Raw genomic sequence first — 19,376 nt, 5'->3', positions numbered from 1 at the left:
TTTCCACTACAGTCTTCAATTTGACCTCAGAGGACCCTTGGGTGACCTCGGATTACCACGAAATGACTTTCCAAAAATCTGGCTCTAAATGTTGAAGGTACCCACCAAGTTTCATGCCCATACGACATTTGTTAGTAATTTGACGTCAGGTGAATCTTGGGTGACCCCGGATGACCCCAAAATGAACTTCCAAAAATGTGGCTCTAAATGTAGACTGTACCCATAAAGCTTAATGCCCATATAATTTTTAGTAACTTGACCTTAAATGTTGACTGTGCCCATAAGACCCAATAACCAGTACAAACTTGTTCTGTCTAGGGTCAAAATGCTCCCACCCACCAAGTTTGAGGAACGTACAACCCCTATTCTCAAAGAAAATAGGCGGTGAGAGACTGGCCATGGCAACATATGGGGAGTAAGAGAGAAGACATCAGGACGGGGTCCCCGGGATAGTAATCCACTAACCAATGCAAAATTCTGCCTGGGGTCAAGATGCTCCCACCCACCAAGTTTGAGGAACGTGCGACCTCTAGTCTCCGAGAAAAGAGGCGGACAGTCAGACACACAGGCAGACAGACATATTATAAATTATATTAATAAGATAGGCACCGAAAAAAACAACAACACTGTTTTAATTTATTCCGCTTTTGCACTATTTCACCAGTTTAGTTTCAATATGGCAAAAAACACTCGCGCGCTTCGCCAGCATTTGTGCCGTAAACTTATCCTGTCGCCATACTGCACTGGATTCATTATACGTGGATTCAGAGCAAAATTACCACAATCAATTTGAGTGTAATTGTATAGGGCCTACACATGAAAAAAAAAACTTCTAAAAGAAAATCCCCACGCATTCCCCACGAGATCGCTCAATGACGATTTATGTTCAATATATCAGGGTAAAAATGTGGTAAATATATCGGGGTGAATATCTCGCTTAAATAAAAAAAAATCCAAACAAGATACAAATTTAGAAACATATCGCAGTGTTGCAAGTTCTCGTGAATTCTCGCTCATTCTGACGAGATCGCAAAAACTAATAATAATAATAATGATATTATACACAGCCTATAGTATTGTCATATATTATTTGTCCATAACATGTGCATGCATGATAGCTAGCTTGCTCCTGACCGAATTCAGGATGAATTTCAAGAGAAGGATTACGTTGCTTTTGATTTTCATTCTCAGTGCTTATTCCATTGTGCAATTGTATGTCAACTATCATCTTTACATTGGAAATAAGCAATCAAAAGTGATAAAAGAGACTATACCCGCAATTAAAATCAAGGAAATATTTCCGACAAATCAGCCGATGAATTCTAGCAACTTTGCAACGAGCCAGGACGATGTGTCAGGTAAGGTATATTTTGTTTATTTCTATTTATTATCTCTTTATTTCACCTTTATAACAAAGCCACTTGTCTACCCTTTCAAGAAATGACACCCACATGGATGTTTACGTATTCGTCACCCTGCTACGATATTTGCATAAATCATTTTTTGTAATTTTGAGAAGCAGTACAAAATATGGTTCCAGCATGCATACGTTATGTATGTACCCAAATCGTTTCTGATTATTCCTTTTAATCTGTATCACTATGATTATTGTTCTTGTGCAAAGATTGGTGAATAAATACGGTCAGTATGTATTGAGAGTTGACATGTAACCCTATTTCTCTATGATCTCATAAACGCTGTGTAACAACACATGTAAAACTTATATCACACACTTGATTACGTAACAGTATTAGCATAAAATCAATAACAGTCACTGGCTGAAAATTAGTCGTTTTTGTTAAAGGGCAGGTCTATTGCAAAAACAAGTTTATCTCTATTCGAAGAGAATAATTATTACATTACAAGTTGACACTCGTTGCAATTTTTATGCGTATTTCTCCTGAAAAAGGAGAAATTGTGTGGGTAAAGTTTGTCATTAGCAACAATGAGTTGTACTCTTATTGACCATAACAATGCTGCATAACAATATGCAGACTATTGTTCTCATTTCGGGAACAGAGCCTCACACAGTAGTGTTACTATGCGTCTGCTTTATAATATTTCATCCAACTGAAACTATAAGAACTATTGCAATGCAATATCCCACAGGGAAATCAGATACATGAGTTTGTGGACTTAACGCGGTTTATATATGACACACTGAAATTTTAAGCTCAAAATATTTTTTTATTTTTTTATTTTTTTATGATATTGATATACATATGAATTGTAATATCACAATTTACTAATATATTTTTTAAAAAGCGACTGATTTTATCCATATTTTTACAAACTATTAAATTTGTAAGTCTTAATTCAGATTTTGTTCTGTGAACAACAACAGTATACGTTATGTGCATTGAGAATGTTCATAGTACCTTCTGGCAATACAGTCACAGTAATTTCATGACGTCAATTTTTTTTCTAGACCAAATCTCTCTCGTTCGAAGGAACTCATCGCTTAAGTTGTTTTTGCGGAATATCAATTTTAAACTTCTTATTTTCTCAAAAAAAGAGTCATTTTCATTGTCCTCATAATATTACCTTGCCAATGGTATGATGTTGTCCGAGCAATAAACCTGACCTTTAAGGGAAATAGTAGCACACCGTACCCTTTTCCAGCAGTGCTATAATTTTCCATATTAAAATTGTACAATGCAATATGAACTGTGCATTGTCTTTTTGGAAGAGAACTTTCTATAGGAGAACACTTTCAATTAAATAGTAGTAAGTGATAACAGATATGTGACATACTTGACCGATAACAGATTTTTGAGACAGATTGATATTGTAAACATCTAGGTGGGTGTAAAACCAATACCCAATATTTTGGATTTGCAAAAACAACTACTCTGACCTTCACCTCACATACAAAACTAAACCAGACCACCTTTCAATTACCGTAGTAGTAGTGACAACAGACATGTACCATATTCGACTTATGTTTGAAACATCACAATATGAAGGCCTATGCTATGATTAAAGCTGAGGAAAGAAAAAAAAGAAAGAAAGAAAGAAAGAAAGAAAGAAAGAAAGAAAGAAAGAAAGAAAGAAAGAAAGAAAGAAAGAAAGAAAGAAAGAAAGAAAGAAAGAAAGAAAGATAGAAAGAAAGAAAGAAAGAAAGAAAGAAAGAAAGAAAGAAAGAAAGAAAGAAAGAAAGAAAGAAAAGAAAAATGAAAGGAAGGAAAAAAGAGGTAGCAAAAGAAAAAAATGAAAACAGAAAGGAAGGATGAAAGGAAAGAAAGAAAGAAATGCATAAGAAGAAGGAATGAAAGAATAACAGTAAGAAAGAAAGATATGAAAGAAAATAATGAAGAAAGGAAAAAGGAAGAAGGCAAGAAAGCAGGCAAAAATGGGAAATGAATGTATAGGAAGAAATCAAGGCTATCACACATTAACAAACTGTCAAAACCAGTCTATAAATCCAGACACATACAATGACCATCTACCTTGCTCCTTCAGACCCATGAAATGATTTCCCCAATTATCTGCCTTGTCCCTACATATAGATCAACTCTTGTCAAAGGTAAATGCATAAGAAGAAGGAATGAAAGAATAACAGTAAGAAAGAAAGATATGAAAGAAAATAATAACACCTGATTATATATTTTTGAAAATGATTTTTTGCTTTTTTTATAAATTTACCAACCAACATAGAACTTTTAAAGGGATTTCACATAATTTGGCAGTATAAAAAACTAAATTGTTGTAGAATGTAAGAGAAACTAGCATATTGGCCAATCAATTTAAGATGTTGGTGAAATTCTTACATTTTGTGTCTGCCAAATTAAAAACATTGGCAACCTTAGATCCCAGAGAGAAAAGGTAGCCAATTGGCAACCTTAGATCCCAGAGAGAAAAGGTAGCCAATTGGCAACCTTAGATCCCAGAGAGAAAAGGTGGCCAATTGGCTACCCTAGATCCCAGAGAGAAAAGGTGGCCAATTGGCTACCTTAGATCCCAGAGAGAAAAGGTAGCCAATTGGCAACCTTAGATCCCAGAGAGAAAAGGTAGCCAATTGGCAACCTTAGATCCCAGAGAGAAAAGGTAGCCAATTGGCAACCTTAGATCCCAGAGAGAAAAGGAAGCCAATTGGCAACCTTAGATCCCAGAGAGAAAAGGTGGCCAATTGGCAACCTTAGATCCCAGAGAGAAAAGGTGGCCAATTGGCTACCCTAGATCCCAGAGAGAAAAGGTGGCCAATTGGCTACCTTAGATCCCAGAGAGAAAAGGTGGCCAATTGGCTACCTTAGATCCCAGAGAGAAAAGGTAGCCAATTGTCTTGTCTACCTTAGATCCCAGAGAGAAAAGGTGGCCAATTGGCTACCTTAGATCCCAGAGTGAAGAGGTAGCCAATTGGCAACCTTAGATCCCAGAGAGAAATAGATCCCAGAGAGAAAAGGTGGCCAATTGGCTACCTTAGATCCCAGAGAGAATGCCAATTGCCTACCTCTGATCCCAGAGAGAAAAGGTAGCCAATTGGCAACCTTAGATCTCAGAGAGAAAAGGTGGCCAATTGGCTACCTTTGATCCCATAGAGAAAAGGTAGCCAATTGCCTACCTCTGATCCCAGAGAGAAAAGGTAGCCAATTGGCAACCTTAGATCCCAGAGAGAAAAGGTAGCCAATTGCCTACCTCTGATCCCAGAGAGAAAAGGTAGCCAATTGGCTACCTTAGATCCCAGAAGGTAGCCAATTGGCTACCTTAGATCCCAGAGAGAAAAGGTGGCCAATTGGCTACCTTTGATCCCAGAGAGAAAAGGTAGCCAATTGCCTACCTCTGATCCCAGAGAGAAAAGGTAGCCAATTGGCAACCTTAGATCCCAGAGAGAAAAGGTAGCCAATTGGCTACCTTTAGGTTCCAGAGAGAAAAGATACCCAATTGGCTACCTTAGATCCCAGAGAGCTACCTTAGATCACAGAGAGAAAGGGTAGCCAATTGGTTACTTTATATCCTAAACAGAAAAGGTAGCCAATTGGCTGTTTTTTCTCTTTATGATCTATGCTAGTATATCATGTCAAAAGCTAGCCAATTGGCTGCATTTTCTCTTTATGATCTATGCTGGTACATTATTACCATTGTTAACAAAAGGCTACTCATAGTCATAAGTAAAATACATGCTGGATGGTCCAACAAAAAAGCACGGACAAGAATACATACACTTATTTCTACCTGGAAAGACATACATTTTTTTATTATTTGATTGCACTTTACATAATTTACATATCATTACTCATCAAGCATCATTTATAATAACTACAAAATTCATTTAAAAAAGTTTTAAAAGTACACAATGCTAGCCATTTGGCTGTCTTCTAAGCTTCCAGACTCGTGATTATCCATTTGTAAGCTTTTACAATTTAACATAATAAAGGTGGTCAATAACACCAGGGGTGGCCATCCTGTGGTAAAAAAAAATAAGCATATGGAGCTCTTTCATTTCATTTCATTTCAATTTTACTTATACACGGAAAAGCCCAGATCAGCCCTTGAGCTGCTCTTCCCTGGGGCCGTGTTGCTTCATAAATTTACATGTTACATTACATCATTAATCAAGGATATTAAAAGTAAATGGAAATACAAAACAAGTATAAAAACTATATATGACAAAGTGATAAAATATAAATTAAACATACAAAGAAAGTACAATTGACAAAGTAATAACCAAAAGCAAACATTTAGGCAAAGTTCAATTCATAATTACAGTAAAGCAATCTCCTGAACGCAGCAGATCTATCGCACAACTGTGCTTCAGCTGAGAGATCGTTCCATAGATGAGCACCCCTGTATGAAAGACTACGTTTCTTAAGGGTACTACACCCCTTGATAAATTTGTGTCTATTTTTGCATTTTTCTCAAAAACTAATAACACAGTGGTAACAGAAGTTATGTATATTATAGGGGAAAGCAATCCAATTACTACACTGGAATTTCAGTGACCCAAGACAAGCGGTTCGTTATTTATGATAAGAAATAAGGTACCGCTATGATGTACCTCATTTCTTATCATATATACTGAACCGCCTGTCTTCAGTCACTGAAATTTCAGTGTAGAAATTGGATTCCTTGCCCCAATAATATACATAACTTTTGTTACCAATGTTATTATTTTTGAGAAAATGCAAAAATAGTCTAAATTTACCACAGGTGTAGTACTTATAAAGTTATTTGAAGGAAAAGGAACATCAACATTATTTGGATTACGCCTGAGATTATAATTATATTCCTTTTCTCAAATAACATGCAAATATTATCAGGAAGTATGTAATTTGCAACCCTGAACATGAACTCTGCCAAATGGATGTTTCTTATTTCAGCAAGTATCAACCAGCTGAGTTGATTAAGAACTTCAGACCCTGATGTGTCCCAAGGAACATTGCAAATATATCTAGCAGCTCGTTGCAACTTAATCTCTGAATCTGTTTTGGTACAATTACCCCAAATTATATCACAATAATTGAAATGTGGTGCAACAATAGAGTTGTATATAAGCTTGAGAGCACTCATGGGAACTAATGACTTAGCCCTCCTGATCACAGAAATACTCATGGCAGACTTCTTCAACAAATAATCAATATGATCATGCCAATTTAAATTACTATCAATTATTATACCCAAATGGGTGCAAGAGAAAACTCTTTCAATAATATCACCATTAATATGAACATTCAAAACATCATCATTAATTTTAGCCAATCTTTGTGGTGTTCCAAGCATAATAAATTTAGTCTTATTTACATTCAAACTTAGCTTATTATTGTCAAGCCAGTTTCATTGAAGAAAGGTCATTATTAAGGTTATGTACAGTATCAGCTGGGTTTTTGCCAGCACGGTAAATAATGGTATCATCAGCATACATGCTGATCTTAGTAAATTTAAGACAGTTTGGCAAATCATTAATGAAAACAATAAAAAGGAGAGGTCCAAGTATTGAACCTTGATGCACTCCATAACTAATAAGATACAAATCAGAAAGAGAACCATTAACAGATGTAGCTTGGGTTCTGTTTGAAAGATAACTAATGAACCAATCAATACTCTATTTTTTGATCAAAATGGCATGGTTTACAGTAAGTATCAAATGCCTTTTTTAAATCAATCATTGATACACCAATAACATTACCATCATTTATATTGTCAAACCAATCTTCAGTTATTAAGGCAAGCGAAGTTGAAGTAGAATGTGAAGGGCGACAACCAGATTGGTAAGGAGAAATCAAATTGTTAGAGTCTAAATAACTATGAAGTTGATCAAAAATAGCCCTTTCAATAATTTTTGATACAACTGGCAAAATAGAGATAGGCTTGTAATTGTTTGGATCAGAATGCTGGCCACTCTTGTAAATAGGTGTGACTTTTGCTTTTTTCAAATTTGTTGGAAATTTGCACGTCATGATAGAATAATTTATTATGTGAGTCAAAATAGGTGCAACTACAAATTGTGCAATTTCGAGATTTTCACTTTACATATCCACTCTAGTGATAATTGCGCTATTCTGCTATTTGGGCTCAAAAAGTAATTGCGCAATTTAGCGCTAAATTGCACTATTTTGAGATTTTCACTTTACTTTCCACTCAAATGATAATTGCGCTATTCTGCTATTATCAATCTTTTTGTCAAATGCATTTCTAATTTTTTTTCATAACATACACGCAGCAGCCCAAACATTTTGAGAACACGCTCCAAGTGAGACCACAATGGAACAGCCCCAGGACAAGTAAGAAAGTGTAAACTGCTAGGTCTGATGTTTACGCCTTTGTCGTGATGTAACTCATTCAAGGGATATGACTTTCAGAATATTTTGGAGCAAAATTGCATACTTAGTATAATAACATAAAGCAAAAACCTTTAACTTACATGTATGACAAATTAAAATGGTTCAAGTTGTTTACTCATTACCCAGGACTCATTACAAGTTTGTAATTTGTTTAATTTAAGATGAAATCACACCACACTGTTGAGAATTATTGCTCACTACCAAATCATGACCATTACCTTTGTAATCTTTTACAAATTACTGTACAGTTTCTGAATGTCTAAAATGGTTTGCCCAGGAAGACGTTCTTTTCTTGTCAACTTGAAACCAAAGAGAATGATTGAATGGATGGGTATGGTGTCAACCCTGGGTTTAATATTCTTACCTACACCATCAACCCATTTCTTCCATGCCTTGTTATATGAGGCTTTCATCCATTGGATTTTTACCTCATCCGAATCTATTTCCAGAACAGTTCCAATATAGGGCTTCTCCCACTGACACTCTTGGCTCTCCTCAAGTTTCACTACCACTAAGTCCTCTAACTGCAACTCCTCATAATTGCTTACATGCTGCACTTCTCTTGGATGAAATGCTCCTTGTGTGCCTATTTGGACCTGGGGAGAGAAAAGGGGGAAGAGAGATAGAGAGGGGGGATAATAAGGCATTTACATTTAAGATGTCTGGGTTTTATCAATAAATTATAGACCATATTCACACTGAGATCATTCAAACGAGACAGAGAATTGGTATACATTGTTAAAAGCTGGCAGATGCACACACTAACATTTTGAAGCCAGTTATTTTCTTTTAAAGATAAAAAGTCATGTATACATTGAACCACTGACCCGGTTTCATTTTAAGATGGCTGCAGTTTGAGTGGGAGTATAAACATACAACAAGAATCTATGACCTTAAAGTGTCTGAAAGTTCATTGATCTCTAACATGGGTTGCCAGTCTGCTGATGAAATTTAATGTATTGAGAGAAAGTTCATTCTGTGCTAAATTGTGTGTCGTGATTAAAGGTTTTAACAACTAACTTGTGTTTACTACCAACAAAGATGAACTTTCATCCTAATATACAACAAGTTTATATTCAGTTACATTTTGTTAGAAAGTTTTTTTTGTTTGTTTTTTTTTGTGGAAAGGGCTGGAAAGGTTAAAGCCTGCACATCTTGCTTCAAAGATTTTGTGACACTTCTGTGCTGCAAGTACTACACATTTTCTATACAACTTCTTCCAGCTTACGGCTATAATCTTGTGAAATTTGTTTTATAAATAATATCATTATGTTATATAAATAATATTGCGAAATTAAACATACATGTACAGTATCACATGATTGCTGTATTTTCTCTCTGATATTCTCCAGTTGTAGAGATGATTCCCAAACTGGTTCCATACGGGTGATTCTACCTGCCAGCTCAACAAGTGGCCAAGTCATTGCTTATGGGGGTACCTAAATAAATAAATTGACAAATAAATGGTACATAGATAATAAATAAATAAGTAAATTACAAAAAAAAAATAGTACCAAATGAAAAAAATAATAATAATAATAAATAAATATGTTAAAAGCCATGAATCCCAAAAAACTTTCACCTGAATTATTGTGAGTAACAAATAAATTTTGACACTTCAAATAAATATTTAGACAGGCATTCCCCCAACCCTACCATGCTCACTGCTCAGTCAACAGACATATCATTCTATCAACAATTGTGTACCCTACCATCCCCTCCCATACACTTCTTCCCTATGATCACAAGTGTTATCCAATCTATAATGAGTTTAAGTTGCTGCAAGGTATTTAATTTCTCATTGTTTATAAATATTTTTATCCATTCTCCAAATGTACCCTAAAAGGGGAAGACCTAGATCAACTAACAATTCAAAATACATCAATACTATTGACAATAATAACTTACTGTGTTCTTCTTATAATTCATTGACGAGGGGTCATGAGCATTGTAATTAACGAAGTGACAACAAAAAATTGTTATTATTTTTATCTTTTTAATTTGTGTGGCTAGTTTATTGGTTTGCATACCTCTGTTAGGCTCTCTATATTTTCCATGAAGTGTTGCCACCACTCTCGTCTATCACGGGGCATTCTCTCTCCATATGCTTGTGGAAGGTCTTTCTTCAGTACCTCTATGTCAAGTTTGCACAAACTAGGGATCACCCACTGGGGGATGTTGTTTATATCTGGAATACTCTGTTTAAAGAACCAAAGATACTATTACTAGGCATATCACCTCAAAAATAAGTGCAGCAGAAATATGTTATTAAATGTTTCTTCATGAATGATGTTTATGAAAGCAAAAAACAAATTAAAAAACAGAATTGAAATCGGACAATGCGTTGTGATATAGATTTTGATGGCTTATTTGGACACTTGCTTGAAAAAACAGCATTAATTTAAGTATCACAGATTAAATGCCTATGATATCTGACATCCTCTGCATGTGTGGAGGGAGTGTGACCAAACCATGCAAACTGGCTTCGTAAGATTTGCGATCATTCTGACATATTATCATAATCTGAAATATTATGATAATAATTATGTCGGACCAATAGAAATTCATCCTGTTTTACTGTACAAATAGGCCAAATTTGACACTTTGCTCATAGATATTGAAAAAAATAAAGGTATATTCTAAAAAAAGATCATTCATTAAGGCTTTGACTTCAATGTTGAGGTCATCCTTTGATAGGGATCAGATTTGTTTTGTAGTGTAAAATCTTATAAGCTGGTGCATAACAGCAACTGTAGTGAATTTTGGCTGGTGTTGTTAGTGACATCAGTGCATATTTCACTGGCTGCATCAGCATGTTAAGGACTTTGCATATTTTGGTCCAAAACATGGTATTTTGGAGCAAAAAACAAAGAACATATTCAGGGCATTTTGGGGGCCCTAGGCCCAGGGCCAATAGTAATTACGTCCCTGATGTCCCAGCCAAACACAAAGACCACACCGTAAGCCATTGCTATGTTACAGTCACTGAATATCTGAATGGGTAATATCTTATCAAACATATCATATAGAAACAATATTGGTGGTATTCTGCATTCAAGTTTCATTAAAAGCCAAAAATACTCTACCTGCAATAATTTGAGTCCCTTTGAGTCTTCCTCAACTGTGAAACCATCAGCCCCTACTTTCTCTTCTGGTAGCCACTTGTCGTCAACCCACATTTTGTAGTGCATTCGTACAATGCCCTCTCTTCTTTTAAACCTAAACCACAGCGGCTTGCTATGATTGCGGAATCTTCCCGCCAAGTAGTTGCCAATCCATTCTTTGAAATTAAACTGCTGCCTGGCCTCAAGCACTTTAATACGTGGAGTAAAACATCCCTCAATCACCGGAATCATATCTATGTACAAACATACAAATGTAACTGATCATTAAAAACTGATGCCATCAGATAATCATTTAAAATGTTTGCCATTTCAATTGTTAGGATTAGACGAATTGTTTTTATGAGCATGACAGGAGATTTTCCCGCTGTCAATATTTTCCTCAAAACATATCCAGGTGTTCACAGTTTTTATCATGATGGTAAAGCTGAGGGGTAGCTGGTCTTTTTCACAATTCCTGGAAAGAGAGGCGGGAATGCATTCCAAGTACGGGCTATAGGGAGTGAATGACCATTCATAACTAACAAGATTAGATACAGTGTATTGGAATCTGAACTGCACGGGAATGAGATCTAACGGGAAAGCAAAGATGAGGGTCAGTCTGGAGCTAGTCAGGAAATATTTGGCAAAGTAGCACCGGAACATTATTACCATAGCGCATTCGATGGAACATAGTAGTGACACCGATTGCTCTGCTGTGGGCCAAATGAGCATTTCAAATAAACATTACCCCCTTCTTAGCTTTTACATGCAGTGCACCAACCAATTACTATTATTTCTATTAGGAAATTTATGATCACTCAAGTGATATTACTCACCCTCTATGGTATATATATCTGTGTGCTCTTTAAGAGCTTTGGATATCCTGGAAAACATCTGATCCACATCCTCGTGGGTGTGCCCAACAGGAAGGAAATGGATAATAACCTACAGATGAAGGAGAATTTTATTTATTATTTCAGCATTTTTAAGGAAGGAAATACATAAAAATTATTGGATCTTTGGATCAGAGACATATTTGTCATTTGTTCACGTCCATCAGTACATTATATTCCAGTGACCTCAAAGGCAGGTTGAATGGTAAGAGCAACATATTTACACTTATAGCCACATACTGCTCATATTCATCTTATAGGACATACATTGGTTCGCTTCAGGCTAAGTAGTGACATCAATGCGTTTTCCAGGTTGCGCCGCAAATGTGCCAACAAATGCCCTTGTACGTGTGTGTACACTCTGCGAGTTTAACTTTATGCATGATTCGATACTGCGAAAATTACTGACAAGGAAGCTAATTGTATTTATATTTCAATACATCATATGGCTCTTGAGTTCCACCTGAGACAAATATCATGGACAAAGGATGGAAATGGTACACCATATATGAAGCCTTGGGATCTCCCTTTATAAAAACCCACGCCTTCAATTTTCTTTGTCATATTTACTTGTCTCAATATCATATAGATATTTATTGAACATGTATGTACATACAAGTGATCAATTATTTCAAGTGGGAATAAATGAAAGCATTCACCCAAACCTTAGGATCACAGGACTCTTCGATCAAATCTATGTCTACTTCAGTAATTTCAATTGTTATATTTTAGTAACCATATGTACTCTTTTAGACTCGATCTAGTTTAATTTTACAAATGTCCAATTGTGGCTAAGACAGATTTTCATTGTGCCATCAATAAATGCAAGATAATCTTGTCTTGAATGATAATTAAATAATGTTTAGTCATAGCTCAGTGGTAAGGAACATCCCTTGATGGAAATAGAAGGTTATGGGTGTGAGTCCCTGTAGCAATCAGTCATTTTTTATATGCTCATTGACCTTGTTAATGTTTCTATTTAAATTATACACTAGATCACTTGATTTGTGAGGTTCTGCACTAATTTCTTATGTTCATCCTACTACAAAATGAAAAGATTACATCTGATGGAATGCTTAAATATGCTCTAACTTTTAAGCCAAACTTACCTCTTCAAAAACATTACTCTCTACCAACATGGAAGCTAAAGAAAGAACAAATTTATTCTTATTTTCCCGAAAGCAGTTGTCTAGTTGGAGAAAGAGCACTCTCCCCAGCTTCTCTTTGTACATTTCCAATGTTCTTAAAATAATGTTGACTGTGGTATTACTGTCATGTGGAATTTCTTTGATGTCGGTATATATGAGTGGTATTTTCCCCTCTGTTGCGTCTGTATAAAGAAGTACACCTGAAGGAGTATTGGAGAAATAAAGCAGACTAATTAGCAATGTAGGCTAAACACAATGTAAACATCAACTACAAAATCTTTTTCCATGAAAAGACAGCAACAATGATAGTAAGCATGAAAATGTATTGAGCCATTTTATGATGAAATAAATAATAACAATAATAATATAAGTGGTTCATAGCTCCATTTTATTGATATTGTTGTAAATCCGGTCCAGCAGTAGACAGGGGTGTGAGAGGCCACAAACCAAAAACGAGGAAAAACGCTGAAAAACAGCGTAAAATCAGGGTAAAATGCCAAATATGGGCTGATAATAAAAGAAAAAGGCGTAAATTTTGGCAATAAAAAACGAGGAAATCACCTGAAAAGAGGAACTCTCACATCCCTGAGTAGATTTGGAATTAAGGACAACAGTTTCTGCTTGACCTGCTGAAATACTTGTTGTTTGAGGATGGGATGGGAGTAGGTGGGATTCCTTTGATTATTTTTGTAATAGTATATTTCTTTTTGCAAAAATATTGTTATATTCTAGTAGAGATTTACGCGTACAGTACGATAATGACCAGTTGCTCCATGTGGCATTCCGTAGAGTGGATACTGTACAGCTGTAGATAGGCAAACAAGTGGCATAGAGGACTGATCAGGACTCACCTTTTAAATAACTACAAAGAGAAGTAAACCTACCTGTTAGATGTACATGTACTCGACTTAATGGTGCTAAGTCTTTGTCCTTAACCATCCTGGGGACATTAGTCTTGGATTGGTCCATCCCGTCAACGATCATGACAGTGTATGACTCATGCTCTCTTTGAGCTCTTTCTCGCATTTTGTGATATGCAGCTCTCTCTTTCCTGTATGACAAATGTTACAAACATGTATGTTCAATTATTATGTGAAATGTCACTATCCAGAGAATATCAGTAAAAACATTCATTCATATTTTTTTCATCCATATTTTATTTCCATAAAAAATAATATGTATATAAACACGGTACATATGGAGGAAAAGGCTGGAAGACCAAAAAGGTCTGAAAGTTAGCCTTTCCCTGAATAATAAAATAAATCAACATCACATAACATAACCAAAAGACAAAGGAAGGGGGGGTGCTCACCGTTTGCCACCGTTCTAATAGCCCATTTTTGAATTTTTACAATTTTATTTAAGTAAGTTTTACATGTATTTCCCCATAAAAGTACTCCATAATTCAAATAAGGCAATATTAACGTACAATAAAGTGTAAATAAAATACGATTTGGAACAGTACTTGTACCTGGATGAACTTACTCCTACACATTTTACATGTAACTTAGTATAGGTACAGGTTTGGAAATATTACAATCATGGTGATTCAATACATTTTCAGGATATCCTAACTCAAGTCAAAGATGACAATTTTGTTTTTCAACACATGGCATTGCTCAGTATTCACGTACTGTACCACTAAATGGTTGTGAGCCTGCTCGGCCCTGCTGGAGCTATCATCACATCATTCTAACTTCTGCCAGTTGAAAAGTCCAATATCAACATCCAAATTTGAGGAAAAACAATATTCAATAACATTCAAATATAATTGAAATTTAAAAAAGCATGTATAGGATGTCTTAGCATTAACTAAGATTCTCAACTACCAAAAACCGTTCTCAAACATGTTCTACATACACATAGAAAGAAAGTGAATTGAATCCACAAACTTTACTTGACATGAACAATTGAAGCAATGTATTATCTAGAGATGAAAGAATGACAACGATGGAACTACATTTGCATGTATTTGTCATTGAAAAAAAAAGGTATACACTTTTGTTTTAGCATTTGTTTGTTTCCCTTTTTATATTTTCAACACCCATGTGATTGATATTGCCCTGCCAGGATAATCCTGGCATTCATTTGCTGTTGATATCAACAACGGCGACAGCCATATGGCCCACATCACTGTTTCTTCTAAAATTTACTTCCAAATAATATTTCCTCCCAATTCTTGAAAAAATACTTTAAAAAGTGGCGGAAGACAGCTGAAGTAAATTGACGGGAAATGCGTTAGGCAACCCTCCAACCCCCAAAAAAATATTCCCTAATCTCACGTCTCTACTTTTGAAAAGTATATCTTATAAATACTTTCAATAATTGGATCATTAACAATCAATTGTTCAAATATTACTGTTTTGACAAAAAAATACATTGCACATCCTTATTGTAATTTCATTGACTGCTTGTGAATATGAATGTTCCATTGCATCATGAATGATTTTCAGTGCATAGCCCATAATTATCTTTCAGATTGAAACACATTGTCATCAAGCAAAAATACACTTTGATCTACTTTAATTCTTTTAGCAAACACCAGCGTAATCACAATATTTTCCACTTGTGAATTCTAGACCCATTATTTTCATACAAATGTACTTGTCTTGAGCCATGTGGCTCTATAGAATTCCATGTCAAAGGTAGGATATTATGACATGCATTAATGTTATTGCAACATTTTTGTGTGGTTTTGCATGGCCACTGTAATGTAATATGTTAATACTTTTGCCAACTTACCTGAAATTTATTGTTTCATTCATGTAGATTCGGTAATTGAAACAAGTTAAGCCCAATCAATATGTGCATTGGATGTAGACCCATCTATTTGCTATAATATAGCTCACCTTACTTGCTCATCATGTTGTTTTTTTAGTGCAGAAACTTCCTCATGCTCCCTGGCTGTGTTCGCTGACCTAAACTTCTCTGCTAGCTGTGAGCATGTAAATACTTAAAATTGCAAAAATGTCGACTTTCAGCAGTAATACTTTGTCAAATATACCTTGTTGTAGAGATCAATTGCTCGCCATCCTTCATTTGTGGTGAGCTGCTTTTCAAGTGACAAACCAATTTGATATTTCGTTACATGGATCCAGATATATCAGGAAACTTAAAACATAATGCATCTAGTCCATGAGAAACAGTTTTGCCATATGTAAATTGGTATGGTGCATACTAGAGAGATGACAAGATAGATTTTTTTGCTACTTAAGAGCAAAGTTATGACAATATCTATGCTTATTGCTCAAAACATTCAGCCCTAATATGCATGATACAGGCAGAATATTAAAATACATGCTTTCTTATATATTCTTAAATACATTCAAGTAATGCTGCTGATGACCGGCAGAGTCATACATGATGGAAGTCCACCGACAAAGGACAAAATAAAAAAGAAAACAGAAAACAAAATATTGAAGCGAGTGAAAATTCGCTTGGTTTCACTGAATACCAAAACGTTTAATTATATCAGCAAGCTAATGATCTAAATCATGCAGGTGCTGAAATGTACATGCATTTGCCAATCTTAAAATATCAGTATTGCCCAAGATGATCACATGACATACATGTTCATGGCAAGAGGGGATTCACATCCATTTTGTGATATCTGTAAAACTCCAATTACCCTTTAAATATTTATTTAAAAAAACAAAGAAAACAACAACATTATATCCCATTACCAAATAAATTTTCTTTCTCGTCATGCAATTCTTATTATGGTGTACTATTTATTGAAGTGAATGAATTGAATCTTTGCTTACTTGCCAACATGAGAAATTTTATACATCTTTAACTTACTTTTGATATAACATATTCTGGGAACTGTTGTCTCCATATAGTCCTGAAATGAGGTTCTGAGATAATATCCTTTGCTGGTATACCTCGATCAATATGCTCTGTTTTCATCTTGTTGTACACAAACCTCTTTGTCCATGTTGAAGGTAGATGTATCTGATCCTTGTGTGGCATAAAATCTCCTTTAATTTGACATTAAGAGAATCAATGTAGGTTAATAAATCAGGACATCATTGTTTTCCTTTTAAGAGTAACACTACTGTTAATGAATTGAATAAGTTTATGTTTATCATCACATTGGTGTACATAGATAATGTTGTCCTAAAAGTCATTTTTGATACAAACTTTGGCACAAAATGCTTTATCTGACTGTGCAATCTTCATATACTCATGGTCTGCCTTTCGAGGAGATCGAGCGAGAGCAATCACTCTCTAACTGCTCTTCTTAAATCTGATATAGGAGAGTGATTTTTAGCTCTCCTTAGTTGACCATTCTCTTTACATTTTATTGTAAATGCTCTAAACAGCTCTCCTTAAGGTTCCAGAAGAACTATCTAATGGTCTCTTGCAAATTTCAAAAGACAGTCCCTGTATACTAGGTAGCAATGGCACTTATTTTGTACTACCAAGTACCATATGCGAAGATTACTCTTAATTATACCAATGATGCATCTAGAATCAGCATGTAACATATATTACAGACTGCATTGCTTTATTAACTTTATCGAAGTAGGCTTTCAGATTAATGCAGGATAAGAATATTCCAGTTACATGTGTGTACCAAAATTACCTTAAGCAATGATACCATCAATGAATATGGTCATTTTCACGGTAAAGGGTGTAACTTTGGATTTTTAACATTTTAATCCGTAGTGTTCTAATAAAGCCACAGAATTCCATCATTTTTGGCCACATAAGTCATCTAGTTAGCAGCTACCTTGGGTAGCATAATCAGCTTTGGGAGTTACTGCGTTCAGTTTTAGCAGGCTTAAATGTACTTAATATTGCCATTTGGAAAAACTACAAAAACAGTAACATTTTTGTAAAACCCTGTGTTTTCTTCAGTTAGTTCATGGATAATTTTTCTTATCCTGAAAGTACAGTCATATGTTCAGTAAACACTGCCACATTAGATTTAATTGTGAACGGCCCTGTATTTTTGAGAACCGGACTTCGATATTTGTCGTTTCGGAGGCTTCATTTTCCGTTAACAATTGTTAACAAACTTTGTGGGTGTAGCTTTGGTTCATAATTCTTGGTTATTTCTTCACTTCTTCTTGATTTATAACAGTTGTTATCTTAACTTGAAATGGGTAACAAAAATTAGCCGATTTGCAAGCTTTTAAAAATTTTATAAAATCTTGACTTCAAATAGCCGTTTTTCCGTTAACTTTTTGAAGCCTCCGAAACAAACTGTTCAGCAAGCTTGTGCAAATATAAATAAAAGAGCTCATCCAATCTATTTATCAAAATGTAGCAAAGTAGATCCTCAAGTCACATGTTTTTAAATCGTGGAGATATATATCACCGTTTGAAAATGGGACCCAATACAAACTTTCCGTTAACAATTGAAGCCTCCGAAACAAATGAAGCCTCCGAAACAACAGTAAACTTAATTATCATCTATGCATATCTAAATTGGTGTGTTTCATACTGATATCTGCATTGTAATTATTACTTGATATGTGCAGAATGTCATAAATTTAAAAAAAAATTGACATTATGGTTAATGTTTGAAAAATATACTGATACCTTAAAAAGCCTGTTTCGGAGGCTTCACATGCAAAAAACACCATACTTAACAAATGGGTGAAAAAATTAATGTGTGATAAATCTACAATATCTGCCGCATAGAATCATTGATTCAATACACACAAGAAAATAACAGCTTAGATGATCCCAACACTGTTGTTTTCAAAAAAAACTACTTCTGCAATGTTTAACAATTGTTAACATGAAGCCTCCGAAACAAAAAAAAATGACTTGCTGTGATAATTTAATTTTTGTCACAACTGAAATTCAATACTTAGAAGCAAAGCATGAAAATTGGTAATTGTGATATTTTTTACCTATTTTTTTATGTCAACTTGTAGTAGCTAAATATTTTACTTTTATGATCACCTGTGTTGTTAACTGAAGCCTCCGAAACACAAATCGCTTGAATTGCCAATTCTAAAAAATAACTCCAATTTCTGTGAAACTTGGCTGGGAGGTTCCTTTCATCAAGTAGTATTTGTACATGAAGTTAGACATTCAAATTATTTTAGGAACCCAATTAAAACTTAAAAAATATGTTTAAGGTTTGGAAATTTCCATTGTAAATGACGCTTGATGTTAAAAATTTTCAAAACTGCAATTACAAACATAGCAAAACATGGTATAAAATTTAACTTATATCTGTTGACTTACTTTGGAATGGAATTTCACATGTATTCCAGCTTTCATGTCAACATTTTCTGAGGTTATGTAAAATACATTTTTTCTTAGATTTTAACCAAAATGTTATGCAAATGTCAAATTTTTTTTTAGAAATCAAAAGGTTTAAGCCTTGAAACATTATTTTACTTGAATTTAAGTTGCTTCTATGCATGATTTCAGTAAACAGAAACATATTTAAGTGGTTTGAAATTTTGACCCTAAAAATCAAAAGTTACA

General features: G+C 34.8%; 1 protein-coding gene across 1 annotated transcript; it reads right to left on the bottom strand.

Annotated features, from left to right (window-relative positions):
* Positions 1–7,232: 7,232 nt before the first annotated feature.
* Positions 7,233–17,545, bottom strand: LOC140150200 (uncharacterized). Its single transcript, XM_072172205.1, has 11 exons — positions 17,527–17,545; positions 16,721–16,903; positions 15,773–15,875; positions 13,808–13,974; positions 12,885–13,123; positions 11,719–11,827; positions 10,865–11,136; positions 9,809–9,976; positions 9,491–9,557; positions 9,083–9,204; positions 7,233–8,374 (listed from the first exon to the last, which is right to left on the bottom strand). Exons 1-11 carry the CDS (start codon positions 17,543–17,545, stop codon positions 8,009–8,011), a joined length of 1,815 nt encoding a protein of 604 aa, XP_072028306.1. The 3' UTR covers positions 7,233–8,008.
* Positions 17,546–19,376: the final 1,831 nt, after the last annotated feature.

Source organism: Amphiura filiformis, chromosome 4, assembly GCF_039555335.1.
Source record: "Amphiura filiformis chromosome 4, Afil_fr2py, whole genome shotgun sequence".
NCBI lineage: Eukaryota > Metazoa > Echinodermata > Ophiuroidea > Amphilepidida > Amphiuridae > Amphiura > Amphiura filiformis.
The sequence above is the reverse complement of the archived record's forward strand: the minus strand, read 5'-3'. Positions and strand labels throughout refer to the sequence as shown.

Excerpts from the sequence above, each read along its gene's own strand:
- LOC140150200 (XM_072172205.1), bottom strand. Across the intron at positions 11,828-12,884 it reads AGAGTAATGTTTTTGAAGAG|GTTATTATCCATTTCCTTCC; the intron begins GTAAGTTTGGCT and ends CTTCATCTGTAG. Across the intron at positions 11,137-11,718 it reads AGATATATATACCATAGAGG|ATATGATTCCGGTGATTGAG; the intron begins GTGAGTAATATC and ends GTTTGTACATAG.